A 17,227-nucleotide genomic window follows, 5' to 3' on the forward strand; every position below is an offset into this window, starting at 1 on the left:
TGCAGGCCTCTGGCGGCGCGGAGCTGTGGGGAGGAGGTCGGGGAGAGGAACCGAAACGGGTGAGAGCTCCCAGCCACAGCCTCCGCACCGCAAACTTAACACTTGATGACGTTTATCTGCCGCGAGTGTGTTATTAAGCGTGCTTAATAATTATTTACCTCTGAAATGTAAATGGGATTGACATTGTACGCTCACAATTATTGGCTAATCTGCAGAAGCTGACAGGTTGGTGGTCAGAACCGTCCCAAACCCTACTGCCAGCGTTATTGGGTGGGTTTTAGTACAAATTTAGTACATTTTAGTACAAATAGGTGTCCAACCCAGCACCAGCAGCTCCGCAAAGAGCACACACTAAATATTGGCGAGGTCATGGATAAACATGATGGGATTATACATGAGCACGTATGTACAGGGCACATGACAGGGCACGTCATTTTCCTTCTGAAGGAGAAGGGAAAACAATCCAGGATGTCCCACGCTTAGGGACAACCCGAGTGAAGGCCATATGACTTTATTTTCCCTTATTAAAACTTTGTAGGGAGGGTTTATAAATATTTCGTGTACTATTTGGCAGAAGAGAGCATTTGTTACTTCAAGACTGTTCTCAGTTGTGTGAAACTGAGCGCTTACCTGGATATGGGTCTCTCTCAGCTCTGGAGAGCAGGAGCCAGGCTGCTCATCTGCCTCTGGGGCTCAAACTGCAATAATTAGAGTTGTGTCAAGCAGTGCCAAATGATACGTAATTAATCAAAACTACTTATGTTAATATGCAATACAAATAGGCATAGTTCCAGGTACAGCTCAGGCAGTGACTGGGCTTTAATCATCACTGGAACCTATTCTTCTTTTTCTCGCCTGGGATGTGCAAATTGCATTGCTTTCCCCCAAAAAGCTGGAGCTCTGGGAAGGTCAGTTCCTGCCAAGCGGACCCAGCTCTGAGGGTGCTGGTGACAAGGACGAGGTACCCGTGAGGGTGATCAAGGGATGGGACCTCTGTGGTTTCCTCTGCTCCCCACATCAGCTGGGCAGCTCTTTTCTAGGCAGAGAGGACTAGGCAGAGGATGTCAGCACACATCAGGAGACTGAGGGTATATGCAAACTACTGAGTTATATTCCCAATTCCTAGGCAGACAGGAAGAACTACAGGGTGAATTTGTGGTGCAACAATTGCCTGTTTCTGAAGACTGTACATTCCACAAGCAGCAGACATTGCAAAAGGACATTTGACCAACTCCAGAAAAGGTGCTATATATTTTCATCTCAACATTTTATATTATTTTTGTCCTTGCTTTTTTTTTTTAAAGAAAAAAACCCTTTTCAAATTTGCAGCGTGAGTCACTTTCTTTAGAAAGTAGGGCTTTCTGCCTTACAAAGGGAAGTGTCACTCCTTTCCTTGCCTGTTCCCATGGGAACCCCCAGCGATGCCCCTCAGAGCACCGCATTCCAAGCCACACCAGGCCCTTCAATGCTGAACTGCTCTGCAGTAATACAGAATATTTTAAAAGTCTGTGAAACTCTTGAAAGCACTGAAAAGTACCAACACTTGCAAAATGCCAAGCCTTGTGAGGCTTCCTTTTATTCAAGGGCTGTTTGATGTTGGTAGATGATAGCTGTTGGGAGATTTAGCTGTGGTGGTGTCTGAGCTGCTCTCTCTGTAAAGGAGAAGGACTGTGCGGGTGACCTTTGCAGCAGGGATGTTGTAGAGACAATGGGAGACTCTTCAGCGCTCAACACAGATGTCACACGTCTCACCAACAGCAAGGGCAGGAGATGGGCCCATAACATATTCCAGTTGTCATTTGTTCAGGGCCAGGCTGGGGGAAACCATCTTGGCCAGCCAGAATGTTCGCATGAAAGAAAAGAATATTGAGAAGCAAAAATCCATGTAATGGTGAAAAAGATCAGTGGTGACATTTCCTTATTTTCACCGGTTCTTAAGCAGCTTTCTGAAACAAGTTCAGAATTGGAACAGCGCTGTTGTATTTTTAAAAAGGGAAAAGAAATCTGGTATTTAATTGCAGCTTTCACTAAACTTTTTTTAATGCACTATTCATCTATCAGCTGGTCAGCTGGTACATCTGCCATATACTTTCTGCAACGCAAAGCAGTTTGGTTGTTATTGCATTTAGTCCATAGCACTCTCTTCCCACATACCAAGAGTATGTAAAATGTAAATAAATCTCGAATGAAAAATGCTCATGCTCCTTTCCTCCAGAATTTAATACAATATAATGTTAGTTCTAGAGATTTTGCTGAAAAGATTCACTGTGATTTGGAGTAGCAGCACTGGGAACTGTGGTAGGATGTTCTATTGCTCCCTGAAAGCGCTAGAAGTAAGGAAGTTACTTGGAAGGAAGTTACTTGGAAGGAAGTTCCCTTCAGATGTGTCTCTTGGCACTTGATGGCATTGGCATCTTAAAAAAACTGCAAAGCTGTAATAGGGTTTGTCCTGCAATCAGGACCAATAATCTCTCCTCATGCGCTTTTTCTGCATGAGCTGCTTTTCTTCATAGTGGGCAGAACGCCGTCCTCTCTTTAGGCAAACAGCCTGTTCTCAGTGATTTCATTTTTAAAAGATATTTCCTCTTGCATATAGGAGGGAATCACAGCTGCTGTGATAATACACAGGCAAGGCAAATTTGGGTTCCCTTACCTATTACATATTACTTCTTCTTAACACTCTCTTGTCTCTACATCCTCGGTGTCCGAAGCCCCACGGAAGAATTTTCCTCCTTTCTGCAACATAATGCACTGCAGCCTCAGCTCCTTGAGTTGTACCTCTGTCCAGGGATAACCAGAAAGAACTGGAGGCAGTGGCTTTAATCTCTTAAAAATTGGGTAATGCAGCATCACATGAACAATCACAGGCCAAATGTTGATGGGAGGAAAAGACAGTGTTCAATTTGATCTTGGAGTCTGCTTATTGGCAGCACAAGTAAGAAAGAATAACTTTTCTTTTATCTCATCTTTTCTTGTAGCAGCTGGTAACTAGCACCCACATTCTCCAGTTGGCTCTGTAGCTGTGAGGAATGGCTATGGAAGATCCCGACAAGAAGACTGAAGTGGTGCTGCTGGCCTGTGGGTCCTTCAATCCCATCACCAACATGCATCTAAGGCTCTTTGAGCTGGCTAAGGACTACTTCCATGAAACGGGTAGGATGGTCATTTATATCGTTCAAAACAGCTTTGATAACTAGACATTTCAGGTGAATATTTTGTGTATATGAACACCTGTCTGACAGTGACAGGTATTTTTGGAAATACTAATAAGATATTGAAGCTAGAATGCGTGTATGTATCATACAAAACCACGTGGGCCAAATACATGAGACAACAGTCTTACATATGTGTTGTTTATTACTAATTTTAATGAGCTAAAGCGTGAGTTTTATAGTTTTTCTTTATAGAAATGTATCTTTCTAATATATCTTACTAAATCTTTAATCATGCTGCCCTGTGCAGTGGCAGTTGCGTACCGTACTTTTCCACTGGGCTGGCTATCAGAGCAGGCATTGGTGTTCTAAGAGATGGCAGTGAATAATGGTTATGCCATGGCTTAAACACAATACAGTAGAAGTAACATCTGCTCAATCACTTTTTGTGTTCTTGTGTGATGTGTTTTTTTCCACAGGAAAATACAAAGTCATCAAAGGAATAATTTCACCAGTAGGTGATGCGTATAAGAAGAAAGGTCTGATCGGCGCAAATCACCGAGTAACTATGGCAAAACTAGCTACCAAAAACTCCGATTGGGTGGAAGTTGATGATTGGGAAAGCAGCCAGAGTGAGTGGTTGGAAACACTAAAAGTTTTAAGGTATTCTTCAGTCAAACCCTACAAAGTCTCAAGAACTTGTAGAGGGATAAGGAATGGTGTTAGCTCTAACAAGTTAGAATAATAGCAGTCTGATCCCAAATCACATGAATAGACTCAGTGAAGTCTATTCCATTTATATGAGCATCGTAAATGAAAGCCGTAGTTAAAGGCTGGCATGAGAATTGCCTGAAGAAGTATCTTTTTTTTTAAAGTTTTACATTTTTCACTCTTTCAGTCACTAGTACTTCATTGAGGTTCTTCTTTTTAAAAAGAATTTTTACTAAAAAAGAAACAAACCAACCTGTCGTTGTTGCTTTGAAGTCTTTGCACTTTGACCATTTTATGACCCAATTCTCACAAGTCCCAGCTCCAGCAGATCAGTTCTTGGATGGTTTGTCTGGGACCGAACTGCAGGAGAAAGTGGTGAAGGATTATTTAGTAGCTCTTCCCTATATTCTCCTACATCTTTAAAATACCTAAAATACATCTGTTTTGCAGGTACCACCATCAAAAGCTTTTATCTCCCGATGGCACTAATATTCTGCAGAATGCTGTACCTTTAACTAAGCCAGGTCGGAAGAGGAAACAGGAACCGAATAGGCATGACCCGGTTAAAAAGAAAAATCAGAATCCTGATATAAAAAGTTAAGTTTCTTTGCAAACGAAGTGCTTAACAATACTTGCTATTTCAAGGGAATTGCACTGATGAGTTATTTTTTTTTGATGCTATTGATGCTAGTTCTTGGTTCTGATTTCACTGAACAAGTTTATTCCCTGAGATCCCACAACATAAAGCCGTAGGCTCCGTAACAAGACAACTGTAAAGATAACATATAGAGGACATGAAAAATGCTCAAGATAATAGAAATTTGAACTGAAACAGGTCTGTGCTATCCATTTACCTACAGAACTTTACTATACTGTAGCTACAGCTGGAAATTTTGGATCATATTATAAGTTATTATAAGTATAAGCTTCTCTAGATTCCCGATAAAACACAGTATGGAAGAGACACCCCGAAGTCATGGGTTTTTTGGTCATATTTGGTTTCCTTTTACATAATGCCCTCTGTCCCCTGTCCCATAAAAGCTAGCTCCACTTCTGGAACTATGGAATGTCACTTAAAGTTTTAACAGCATTACAGGATCCTTTCAACTTAGCTATTCTGGAATTTTCTCTATGTTTTCTTTTACTTTGATCCTCACAGTGATTGATTCACCCCAAGGCTAAATGAGCATATCAGAGTTAATTTTCCAGTCCTTTTGAACGAAGGGACTCCCATAGCCTTTTTTTCAGAAAAATTCTATATTGAGGCTACTAATTATAAATGTTATGCTCTGAATCTTTTTTATTTCATTCAATTGTCTCATATTAATCATTATATTAAGTTACAGAGATGTAGCCTAGAAATTAAATGTCCCCATCAAGTTAGCTAAAATCTGGTGGCCTAAACCATGCCCTGTTTCTCACTTATTTTTCTTTTTAAGGTGTCCCACAGGTTAAACTGCTTTGTGGAAGTGACATGCTGGAATCTTTTGGGATCCCCAATCTGTGGAAGTTGGAGGACATCACTGAAATTGTGAAAAATTATGGCCTTGTATGCATCAGCAGGGCTGGAAACAGCGTTGAGAAATTCATCTATGAATCTGATATTTTGTGGAAACATAAGAATAACATTCACCTTGTGGAAGAATGGATCACAAATGACATTTCCTCCACCAAGATTAGGAGAGCACTGCGGAGGGGCCAGAGCATTCGTTACCTAGTACCTGATGTAGTTCAAGCATACATAGAAAAAAATAATCTCTATACTCCAGAGAGTGAAGAAAGGAATGCTGGGGTTGTGTTGGCTGCTTTACAGAAAAATGCAAGTGCTTCCAAGAACTAACAGCCACTATACAACTAACTTTTTGCTGTGAAATAAGTTACAGTTCAGTACAGGAAGGTGTGGTTTTTGGGGGTTGGGGTTTTGTTTGGGTTTTTTTAAAGTAAATAGTAGGCTAATTCTGTGGCTTTAGTACATATTAGTTGCCTTGAGGCTTGTTGCACTCAATAACTGAATCTGCACAATCGTTTTTAATCAATAAGGTTTTCATTTTTAGACATTTTTTCACAGTCCAATGAACTAAGTACAAGAATTCACACTTGCATGTGACAATTAACAAACAAACAAAAAATGTTCTGATTCCTTTTAACTCGGACTGCTCTGACTGCTATTTATAAAATAGTAACACAAATATTTTTAATAACTTACAGTGTCTTAACAGACAAAGACATTTAATTTCAAAATGGTCCACTTACTGATTGTAAATCAATATAACTCATTTTTTAAAGAATTGCCAACATGTGGTATGTCTCAAAGAAATAATTTAGATCTATCCTGGAAAGGAAAAATTTACTCCTGGCTGAAGTGATGCATTGCCTGCCTTTCAGATATGCAGCCTGTTCATCTGCCGTCACGCAATTTGCTCCCAGAAATAATTTGTGCTTTACTTTTCCACTCATGTTGCAGAACTGTATGTTAAGCTCAGCATGGTTTCTCATGGAAGGACAGACCTACTTCAGAAACTGGTTTACAGCCACTGATTTAATGGATATAAATTAATAGTAGTATCATTGCACTGATTCTCAGACAGTTGTCCCTTTATTTCAAATAATAAATGAGCTCTTACATTTGAGCCAAATGTATATAGCCAGAGTTGTTTTCTGCAACTGGAGTTGAGAAGAAATGGTACGATATTAAGACTGTACAAAAGTGAAATGTTTTTCTTTGCTAGAAATCTGGTTTTGAATCTAACAGTGTACTGTCTGTATTAGGTGAATATAAACTAGAGAAGCACCGTGAATATCATGGTAATAGAATTCTACCTCCCTTTATTTGCTGTCATCTCATTTTTGTTTGAATTATTAAGAGAATCTATATGCTTCAAAATGTAAGGTTTGTGAATAATGCAGTTCAGTAACTTCTTTATAGAAGAGTTATAACACATTCACAGATGTTCTACAAACAAAAAAGAGGCTTTTTTTTTTCTTTACATCACTGCATTCGGTTCTGTTGTATTAAGAGAACGTAGGGCCCTTACGCCACGTGTAATTCAGACTCAAAATATTTTATAAATACTGGAAAAGCAGCAGAAGCCACTTTATCTACCTCTGTAATGAGGCTAATCCTTAATGCAATGTGTTAGATGGACAATGCTGCACAGCAATTAAGATGGAAATGGAAAAAAATTCTTTCCACAAAAAGGGATTTTTAAGGGAGAAAGAAATGACCCATCATAGGGCATCGCCAGAGCACTCAGCAGTTCTTACAAAAAGGGCCATAGGCGATTCTTTGGCGGAGCCTTGAAGTGGTAATCCTAGTACTTTTTTGTAAATCTTAGTTTGAGATCAAATAACTGACTTACAGAAAGAAGCACCACATCCCGAACAATCTAAATAATCTTAGTTTTAAAGTAAAATGTCATAGCCAGGCTTTTACACATCACTTACCCAAGTACTAACTTCTCTTTACTTGGAAGAGTCAGTAATATTGCAACAGTGCTTTACTACCATAACCTCGTAATAGCAAATTATGGGTGAAATGTTACTGTTTGAATCCAGAGGAAACAATTTGTATTTCTCTGTGTCATTCCTAGTTTAGTATAGGTTAGAGAACAATATCCATCTGCAAACAGGAAACAAGCTTTGACGTCCTAATTTCCTAGTCGTGTGATTCTATGAGTCATATGGGTCAAACTGTCAGCTCCAAAAATGTAGCTAAAGTTCAGAGAAATTTAATTTTCTCTGCAAGATATTATCTTTTTATTCAGCCTAACCAGAGTCAGTGAATAGATAAATGTAATAGCTGTAGATGAGTTTCCTCATTCAAGATTCAGAATATCAAGTTCCCTTTTTACTGTGGTAGACACACAGTTAAGATTTCCCTTGCCCATCAATTTGGGGTTTTTCTTTGAATGTAGCCTGCATTGTGGTGCTCATTACTGTCCCATCTCACCCCTTAAAATGTGGGGTTAACCTAATGCTCAAAATGTACATGTGACTTTGGGAATGATTGTTTTCTCTGTTTTACAGATGAGGAAACTGAGGTATGAAGTTCTCTTGCTCTCCTATACTTAGCAATTCTAGAGTGCCTAGTTGCTCAGGATCATTACCTTCGTGTCTCTCATCTGGCAAAGGGTAACAATAAGGCATACAGTTTGCAAAAAGTAACCAGAGATGGAGGAACTGCAAGAGACTGGAGAATTGTGTCTCTTCTAAAGGAAATAAAATCTCACTTCAAAATCCTGTATATATCTTTTATCTTTGAAGTCAAGCATTTTTTATTCACTTTTCAAAACACACTGATGGGTCATCACTTAAGAGATTTCTTTCACTTCCTTGCTGAAGATAAAGTCCAATACTGCAGCTTACCTGCTGCATCCTGTGCTCTTCTCCCTATATGCTCTGCCACAATGTATAGCATCTAATAAAGCATCAGTGGGAATAATTTCTGTATCGTGTCTCCCTTACTGTGTGTGGCAAGAGTAAAAAGCAAAGGGGAGAGCTACATCTTCTATATATATGAGAGCACTTTTTGAATTTCTTGTTGTTATTGGCTATTTTCAGGAGTTTAAAGTGGATTGCAAGAACACGTATTCATCCTCTTTCCCATCTAGGAAAACTGATAAATACAGACCTGCTTAACTGGGAACAGAGCTCAGGCCTCTGGATCTGCCCTTTCATGCCTAACTGTTACACAAATTTCCTGGTTGGTAAGGCATCTGAAAAAATACAGGATTTTGTATATGTCTGTTCATTTAACTAGGATATAACTAACAGCATTAAAGAAACCAGAACACAAATAGGTAAGCTGTAAGCACAGTAGAGCTATATCAGAGACTAACATATACAAGCAAGATTTGTCTTTCACTTTTCTGTTCTAACCACCAGACAATGATGCTGACAACTATTCACTCCAGACAGAAACCAACAAGACATAATACTTATCTCTATTACTGTGTCATAGGTACTGCTTTAGAATTTGCTGATGTGATACCATTCACAGTTTAACAGTCGTCCCCTGACTGTTCAAATATAGTGTGTATTTGAAGCGGGTAGATCACCTTTTCAAGAAATATGTAGATTTCAGATCATAAAGCCACAGATCTCATACACATGCAGGGAATTTTAGTAATGACAAAATCTGTCCATGGTTCCCTTTAAAGTACACAAGATGAACAGAAACAGTTCAAAACAGTTTTTGGTTTGCATTGTGACTCTTGGGCTATTAACATTTGCTCCACACACAGATTTCAGAGACTGTGAACTTTTCCCTCCAATGCAGCTGAAGCTGATCTACAAATACCCTCTCACCTATTGGCTCAACAATAGTACCCTTCCCCTCCATCAGAAGGGCTCTGGGGTGTAATCCCACCCACAGCCTTCCTTATATAAGGTCTGGTTGGAAAATTACTTCTTCATTTTTGCCTTTTTGGCCAGAGAGCAACTGTATCTTCTTTTGACAGTCTGCAATGCCTGTGGATTTCAGTGGAACCTGGAACCTTGTCAGCAATGACAATTTTGAAGGTTATATGGTGGCACTAGGTAGGTGAAAATACCTGATTCTATCTTTTTTCCTTCCCCTGTAAGGGTCCCCCTGAATTTTAAGAATCTGAGTTCTTCTAAAGCTTAGATATTGCTGAAGCTTTTTTCTCTGCAAAAAACAATAGAAGGATCTTTGTTTATTCATAAAAAGCCAACATTAATTATACTTTAGCCTGTCACTGAAGTGTCCTTGCAGCTTTCAGGAATTTCTCAGGCTAGCACTTGTTAAACGTAGAATTTTTGTATGGATTTCATCAGAGACAGGAAGACTGTCCTGTCCACTCAATTTCTGTTGCTTTTTTAGCACAAACTTATAGACCCTATATCTAGGGTTAATTAAATGTTAAATAACCAAAAGTAACGCTTGGGTATTTGCGACTTCCAAGCAGTTGTTTAGCTTAATGTCATTTATCTTTAAACAAATTACAAAATACTTCTCTTGTTACTGTGACTTGTTGATAAGTCTCTCTAACTGTCCCATTTTTGAAGTGCTTGAAGGTAGCCTCTTACCTTGCTCAGATATTTTAGAGAGAGAGACTAACTGTGCTTTAATGGGGAACTAAGAACGTTCTCAGTACTTCATTAGCTTTCTTGTACAGAGTTCATTTCAGACTGACAGCAGGAACCCTTGTGCGTTGCCTTCTCTTCTCCCTGCCTCTCCCACCCGCCTCTGCTTTTTTGACTTGAGTAAGCTGGTGACCATCGGTGTCAGTTATTGGTGACGGTTATCGTTTACACAGCTAGAATCAAATCTGTTCTCTGGCTGTAACTCTGCTGGGTGACCTACTTAAACTGTCTAGTTGGTATCTTTAACATGCTGAAAGAACTTGACTCTGTTTCTAATCCTGCTGTGTTCTCAATTAGAAAAAAAGGGAAAGGGTGCTCCCATAATAAGGATTTATTCCTCAGTTTGAATACTAAGTAATACATCTGTTAATGTCCTCAAACGGAGTAGAGATTCCATCTGTTCCTTGAGATTAAACATTGTCCAGCTAAGTAAAGGCCTTTTTAAATGGAATATAACTACCAATCTTCTGAAAAATGCCATTTGTTTTCAGCATGTAATCGAGGGAAATTAATTAAAAGGCAGAAAATCCTGTTAATGATTTACAACCTATCTTTAATTACTCCTGTTTGGTTGCCAGTATACTGAACAAAACAAAGACTGAAATCAATATTCTAGAGCTAGAATTAAAAACTTTTCTGCCAGGGTAAGCAGAGTGAGGAAGCTAATATCTGATCATCTGAGTAATTAGAGGGTTATGGATAAAGACATGGCTATTCCAAGCCTAGCCCTTCCTTCAATTTAATTTCTATCCCTAAAGAACAGATTTATAAATAGTTTGTATTTATACGTTCTTAAAACCATGTGTTGCATTAAGAGGCAAAATAATTTTGGCAGAAAATGAATCCCCTTGCCTTCTAACACTCCTCACTGTGGTGGGAGGCTAGATTTAAATTCACCACTATCAGTCCAGTCACGTTCAATATATTAAGTTATCATGATTCCAGATGCACTAATAGTGGACTGCACCTTCAGTCGAGTCGTGCTCATGAACTCGCACGGCCACTCTCGGGTTTTTGGTTGCATTCAGTGAGAAACCCAAATGACTAGCTACTTAAGGAGTGCCGTTTATTCAAGCAACAGATATAAAGGTTCTTACGGATTGCTGGTGATAAATACACTGTCTGCAAAGCAAGTGCAAATTAAAGTATTGTTAATTGTACAAAATGTGCAACAAGGTTATAAACAATACAGCCTGGCTATAAATGTAGAAAAGTGACTGTCTCAAGAGATTGCTAAGTTTCCCAAGAAAGCACTTAGTACAGTCTAAGTCTTACCCAAAGGCTTCCCTCTTGGGGGGAAGAAAGGCTCAGCTCGTCGACTGCTCCTGGAAGTCAAAGGTGGTCTGTGATAGATTCTTCCTTGACTTGATCACAATGGTGTCTTCCCTGATATCCCCCCTTTCTTGGGCCATTTGTATACTATTTTTTACATTCAAGGTGTAGTTTGAGTGACTCCAGTCACAAATACCTTTATCATGATTGGTGTAAAATTCTCTCGTCTTGCATTTAAAGGTATAGTTCACAAAAAATTCAGGGCACAGACTGAAGGGGGAGTGGTGGCACCCTGGAGACGGGTAGCTTTTGGGATGGAGGTGTGTTTTGGTATTGTAATGACATTACAACGAGCAAAGTTTGCACAAAGGACAGCATTTTGTCAAAATTTGACAGACTGTTGGCTCAGGGTAGCAAATATGCAGCTTATCAGTTCCAGAGGACCATCTCGTTCCCATATCTGCTGTATTATCACAGAGCTTGGCTGTAGAATCTCCACCCTACTCCATCCTCTGTGTTGCTTTGCAAGCAATATCGTTCAGAGGATCACAGATGGAGTGGATTCCTCACATACCAGCTGCAGCTGTATTTCACCCTGGAAACTTTTCAATTTTATACCTTTCCTTAATGTGTGAACAATGCTGTATTTGTAATATAATTTGGATTTAGTAATTATTCCACACCATGTTAAGGTTTAATGGGTTTGGCTGTTGCCAGTACTGAATTCAAACCCCTCTATGCTAAAATAAACTGGTAACTGTAAAAGCATGACTGACAGATTCTGACACTTCAGTAATGCATAGAGTAATAAAGTCCCACTTCAAACACAGACTGCATAATGAGCCATATGGTTCAGCACATGGTATTGAACATATCCTGTTAAGAAGATCACAACCCCAGCCTGCATAAAGGGAGAAACTTGCACTGGTCATATAAAATGACACCTTTAAGCTACGTGAAGAAAACAACTGAATTGATTAATATACAGCTCCCCATTTTATTCATCCCCCTTCCTTAGAAGCCAAATCTGAGCATGCTTTTGGGAAGCAATGTAATTCAGTTGTCTGCTAAATAAATGGCCTGTTCCTCTAAAGAAACACACTTTCACTAGAGAAATAGAAAAAACTCCAGAAGCGCTGCTTTGAGCTCAGTGTTACCAGTAACATCAGGATTCTGTTAAAGGTGACTGATAATTACAGACAACCAGCAAATCTCTTGACAAGTGTGACGTTTTCTAGTTGCACTTAAATAGTGTGGCATGTCCTGAAAACAAGCCTGAGTAATTCGTTTTAGGACTGCTCTTCATTTTACCCTATTTAGGGCATAGAGTGTAAACATTTCTTGTTAATTCACATAATGCCTATCCTTTGTCAGAGGAAAGGCATTAACTATTCCATCTAACTAAGCAGGGGGTAAGCCTGAGACCACGCTTGGGGTGTCTGTGTTGGGGGAAATCAACTCTCTCCCACTCCCAAAGGACTCTTCTGACTCAAAGTCCTAGAAATCTTGCATAGGAATTGTGCAATGATTGAGTAAATTGGTTTCCAAAGAGTAAAATGTACAAGAAATTACTTGATCTGTCTAACATACAGATTTTAAAAAAACACAACAAACAAACAAACAAAAACCAAACAAAAAACACAAACAACAACAACAAACCCACACAACCACCCAACAAACCTCACATAGCAGTAAGGTCAAACTATCTAAGAAATGCTTCTAGTAGTTATAAAGGTAAGTCCTGGCTGTACAAATGGCTGGTGACAAACACAACTCTGGCCTTTTTTTCTCCTGTCCAAGGTATTGACTTTGCGACACGCAAGATAGCAAAAATGCTGAAGCCTCAGAAAGTGATCAAACAAGATGGTGATTCATTTCATATCCATACCACTAGCACATTCAGAGATTATTCGCTTCAATTCAAAGTTGGAGAAGAGTTTGAAGAAGATAATAAAGGCCTGGATAACAGAAAATGCAAGGTAAGACTGAATATATGAAATGAAGAGGCTGTGACAAAATTAAGATGCCATGATCAAAGAGCTGAAATTGTTTCAAGAATACCATTTGTAATGCAATGCAGAGGTAGGAGCCTGAGTTACAGATAGTTCCACTTTCCCTCAAGAGTAATATTTAGATCCCTTTTTATCCACGAAAAAAAGACATTGTCTACAAGTATATTGCAGAGCTGAGACAAAGACATACAGAAACATTTTTATTTCCTCTTCCACAGAGCCTAGTTACCTGGGAAAATGACAAACTTGTCTGCGTCCAGACTGGTGAGAAGAAGAACAGGGGCTGGACTCACTGGCTTGAAGGAGATGACCTCCATCTGGTATTTAGCTCAGATTTCTGTTATTTTTGTCAGAGACAGAATTAACATCTATAATGTGGTCGTGGTATGCACAAATCTTCTAGGTCTGTAGTATTTGCACATAGTGAGCACGTTTTGCTTTGGTTTTAGTTTAGCTGGAACAACTTGTTTCACTGTCTTGTATAGCTAAATTCAAAACATTAAGCATAACTTAGTAGCATGGCAGCAGAGTGGTCATGAAATACCATGCTCAGCAGTCATGGCAAAGGATCTATGTTCACTTCTAGAAGCAGTTCCTTTGATTACTATGTACATCTATACTTCTGTTTGTTTTTTGGTAGGAGCTTCGCTGTGAGAATCAAGTATGTAAACAGGTCTTCAAGAGAGCTTGAGTACATGTACCGGTTCCTACACAGAGAGACAGCTACATACAGGAGACTCTGCATCCTCATGTCCAGTGATGGCTGTACGGACAAGAACTGATTCCTTGCACCTAGTAACCTAAATGGTCTGATGTTTCTGGCTCAGGAAATAAATCTGCAGTTGCCAGTGTTCAAGATCTGATTTTGCTAATAAACGCCCAAATCCAAACCAATCTTAAGTACTTGAGTTCTGAATGTGTTTTTTTGAAGGGGATAAAAAACCAACCCAAAACATAAGTGATATGGCTTGGGTCTCTAGTTAACTAACAATCTAAATGAAAACAAGAAAAATTGCCTATTTTTAAGGGGCATGCCAACATCAAAAAAAAACCAAAACAAAACAGGGGGAACAAAGGTAGACAGTGGAGATAACAAAGGATACAGATTTATTATTCAAAATGCTTCTCTTTAATATCCAGAGTAGTAGTTAACTCCATTTGCTTGGATCTTATATGTGTAATGTAAGGTCCTATATTGTGCCATAGCTGCTTTGTTCTCAATAATTGAGTTCAGCTTACCAGAGGAAACCAGCCTGTGATCAAATCCCAGAACAATGAACGTAGGTCTTGAGTAATCCATGTAGATTCCAGTCTGCAAAATAATTGAACTCTGTAAGCACATACACAAGCACATATACAGAGTGAAAACAGTGCTGCTTTAGTTAAGATTTATTTGCATACATTTGTTCAATTAGGTTAAATGCAAAGAGAAGGAGGTTTTATTCTGCTTTGTGTAAACACACGAAGTGGTCACATCAACTTGGTAGTTACATGAGAAATGGATTGTTGCATGTTGTTGGTAACACTAACAGAGCCTAACTACAGCGATCTTATCACTACTGGGAAGAGAAAAAAGTTTGATTAAATCTAGCTTATGCTTAGTAATTTAATTACTTTGTATGCAGAAAAAAAAAAAATTCCTGACACTTTAAAGCATAAGTAACAGCACCTTTCTGATACTACTTCTTAGTTCAGAATCCTTAAAGCTACTACCAGAGGAAGACAAAATCTGTTGAAGCTTGGAGGGCTTTTTGTTGGATTGGACATCCCCTCCCTCCCCCCCACTTCAGTTACTAGTAAATTTAAGCTAGTTTCCAAGATATTAAGAAAATAACTAGTTTTCCTTATACAGTTACAGAAATTTGGGTGGTAAAATGCCTGGTGTTTATTCTATGGATCCTGACAGTGTCTTCCTTCTGGAACTGAGTAGTTTAAATTTATTTGAAAACAAAATAACTGTTACCATGTTATTCTAATATAATAACAAATTCGTGCAGCAAACCTACTCTGCAACAGCTACCAGCAATATGCAGCAACAGCCACGCAGACTCCGCTACGCCACTAGATGGCATCTCTGGAACGTAGTACATCTTTATTTAACTTGTAGAAGTTCCTAACAGCAGTAATTTTAAGCGTTAAATATTGCAGATACTCAAACTCCACAGCTTTTAAGCTGTGCGTTCCAATAAAATATGCATGAGAAGCGACACAGCAAGACAATGATGACCTTGAGAACTCTGCTAGTACAAAGAGAGGCTCCAAGTATAAAGAAATCAGAAAAATATGATCTTAGAAACCTGTATGACTAGAAGTGTAGTTATTCATTAGTAAGGCTGCTATTAGGAAAGGACTTAGTGTTAGAAATACAGAAGAGTTATTATCAGAAGTGATATTACTTTTCTTATTGCTGCCTTCCTACTTCAAGTTACTGATGTAAAAACTGGTAGTGTTGTACAGAACCTGCTTGCGGATACTTTGGAGATCTTGAGGATGAGAGAAGCTGCTACAGTGACCAAACTGCTTATCTTAATTTTGCTTATATGTTAACCAATTAATGTGCTTTCATAAAATACAAATTTAACATCTTTAAATGCAAGGTGCGAAAAAGAAAGGGAGTACTCACATGTTCTGTAAGGGGAGGGGAAAGCCTGATGTAGATTATGGCCCCAACTCCACTGCAAAAAAAAAAACAACCCACCATTAAAATGAAACATAAGACAAAGAAGCACATCATCAAGCATAATCTAAAAATCAAAGGTAACAATATGGATATGTTGTACAAAATGACCGGCAATATACATTATGATCCACTTACAAAAGAATTTGTTTCTCATTGTAGGCAACTTGGTTAAGTCAGCAAAGACATTGGTTTGGTTCGAACACCTTTAAATCGATACAGTACATTAAGGAAGACGGATACTGAAACACAAGACCAAATATTGTATCTGCCTCCTATATGTTAAAAAAGAAAAATCTGTTTGATTTTGTTTATAATTATTTGTAGTCATGATGGAAATACATCTTAATTCTATCCCTTGTTCATACAGACCAGTTTGCTTCCATCTTAAAAACACCCTGTTGTCCTGCTTTTATGGGATTATTTCACCCACTGAGTCAAACTACGCTGCACTGCACATAGCTGTCTATTAAGATCTTATTACTAGTGACTGTTCATCCTGGGGCAAAAATGTGCTGATGCAACTCCCAATTTTTTGTCCTCTTCCAGAAGAGCAATTTCTCAAAATCCTTTTCTTTTTCACCTACGTGTATGATAACTGATTGTAGCTGGAAGTGAACATCCAATTCTCTTAAAGTCAACACAAACCCTGGCTGTTTTTCCCTCCAGCTGGAGTTTCATTGTGAGGGGAAAAAAAGAGGAGGAAAAGATGAAGATTTTTCACAGAAATATCATTTTGTGGTACAATGGAAGAACTAGGTGCAGGAAAGTTTGTGTTTTTACACAAGAAAGGAAAAAAAATACCTCAGGTTCAAACTAGGCTTAGAAAGGGCTAAGGCCGGGTACTCACTGAGGGCTTGGTGCTTGCTTTTTCCCTTGGGGTGTTACAGAGATTGGAATAATTACACAAAAAGCCGGCAGTATCTCGATCACTCGTCACTGAGAGGAGAGCTAACACCCTAAAGGAGCGGAGCACGAACGGACCCGGTAAAACGGGAAGGTTTCAGTAGCCTGACCCCAGCTTGAACTCCGCCGTCTATACCTGAGGGGCTGCTCCGGCGCCTGGGCAAGCGGCGACGCCTCTGGCGGCGGCCACAGCTCCCTCCTTCCCGCCCTCCTCGCCCCCTCGTCCCTGAGCTCCCCTCACCTCAGCGCTCCCCTCAGAGCCCCTCTCAGCGCCCCGCTCCCCTCAGCGCTCCCCTCAGAGCCCCCACCTCAGCGCCCGCTCCCGCCCCTCGCGGCCGCCTCCCCTCAACACCGCCCTCGCGCCCGTTGCCATGGAGCGCGCGCGGGCCGCC

General features: G+C 39.5%; 2 protein-coding genes and 1 long non-coding RNA gene across 7 annotated transcripts in view; 2 read left to right on the top strand and 1 right to left on the bottom strand.

The window, feature by feature from the left end:
• NMNAT1 (nicotinamide nucleotide adenylyltransferase 1) overlaps positions 1 to 6,692 on the top strand; it is a 7,221-nt gene extending 529 nt beyond the window's left edge. For 2 of the 5 annotated variants that reach the window (XM_014941385.1, XM_014941386.1), the window contains exons 2-5: positions 2,979 to 3,153; positions 3,632 to 3,815; positions 4,314 to 4,459; positions 5,303 to 6,692. In XM_014941385.1, the coding sequence (XP_014796871.1) occupies positions 3,030 to 3,153; positions 3,632 to 3,815; positions 4,314 to 4,459; positions 5,303 to 5,703 (855 nt within the window). In that variant the 5' untranslated portion in view covers positions 2,979 to 3,029 and the 3' untranslated portion in view covers positions 5,704 to 6,692. Of the gene's footprint in view, positions 1 to 1,126; positions 1,243 to 2,978; positions 3,154 to 3,631; positions 3,816 to 4,313; positions 4,460 to 5,302 lie in introns of those variants that run through there. The other 3 variants (XM_014941383.1, XM_014941384.1, XM_014941387.1) reach the window with 3 other exon arrangements.
• LOC106887707 lies at positions 3,833 to 16,191 on the bottom strand. Its single transcript, XR_001411945.1, has 3 exons — positions 15,876 to 16,191; positions 14,492 to 14,564; positions 3,833 to 4,223 (listed from the first exon to the last, which is right to left on the bottom strand). It is a non-coding gene; the product is annotated as an uncharacterized LOC106887707 (long non-coding RNA).
• Positions 9,247 to 14,152, top strand: RBP7 (retinol binding protein 7). The gene is made up of 4 exons (XM_014941393.1): positions 9,247 to 9,401; positions 13,041 to 13,219; positions 13,471 to 13,572; positions 13,893 to 14,152. The coding sequence occupies exons 1-4, from the start codon at positions 9,329 to 9,331 to the stop codon at positions 13,941 to 13,943; spliced, it is 405 nt and encodes a 134-aa protein (XP_014796879.1). The 5' UTR covers positions 9,247 to 9,328; the 3' UTR covers positions 13,944 to 14,152.
• Positions 16,192 to 17,227: the final 1,036 nt, after the last annotated feature.

Source organism: Calidris pugnax, unplaced genomic scaffold (assembly GCF_001431845.1).
Source record: "Calidris pugnax isolate Ruff unplaced genomic scaffold, ASM143184v1 scaffold82, whole genome shotgun sequence".
In the NCBI taxonomy this organism is placed as follows: domain Eukaryota; kingdom Metazoa; phylum Chordata; class Aves; order Charadriiformes; family Scolopacidae; genus Calidris; species Calidris pugnax.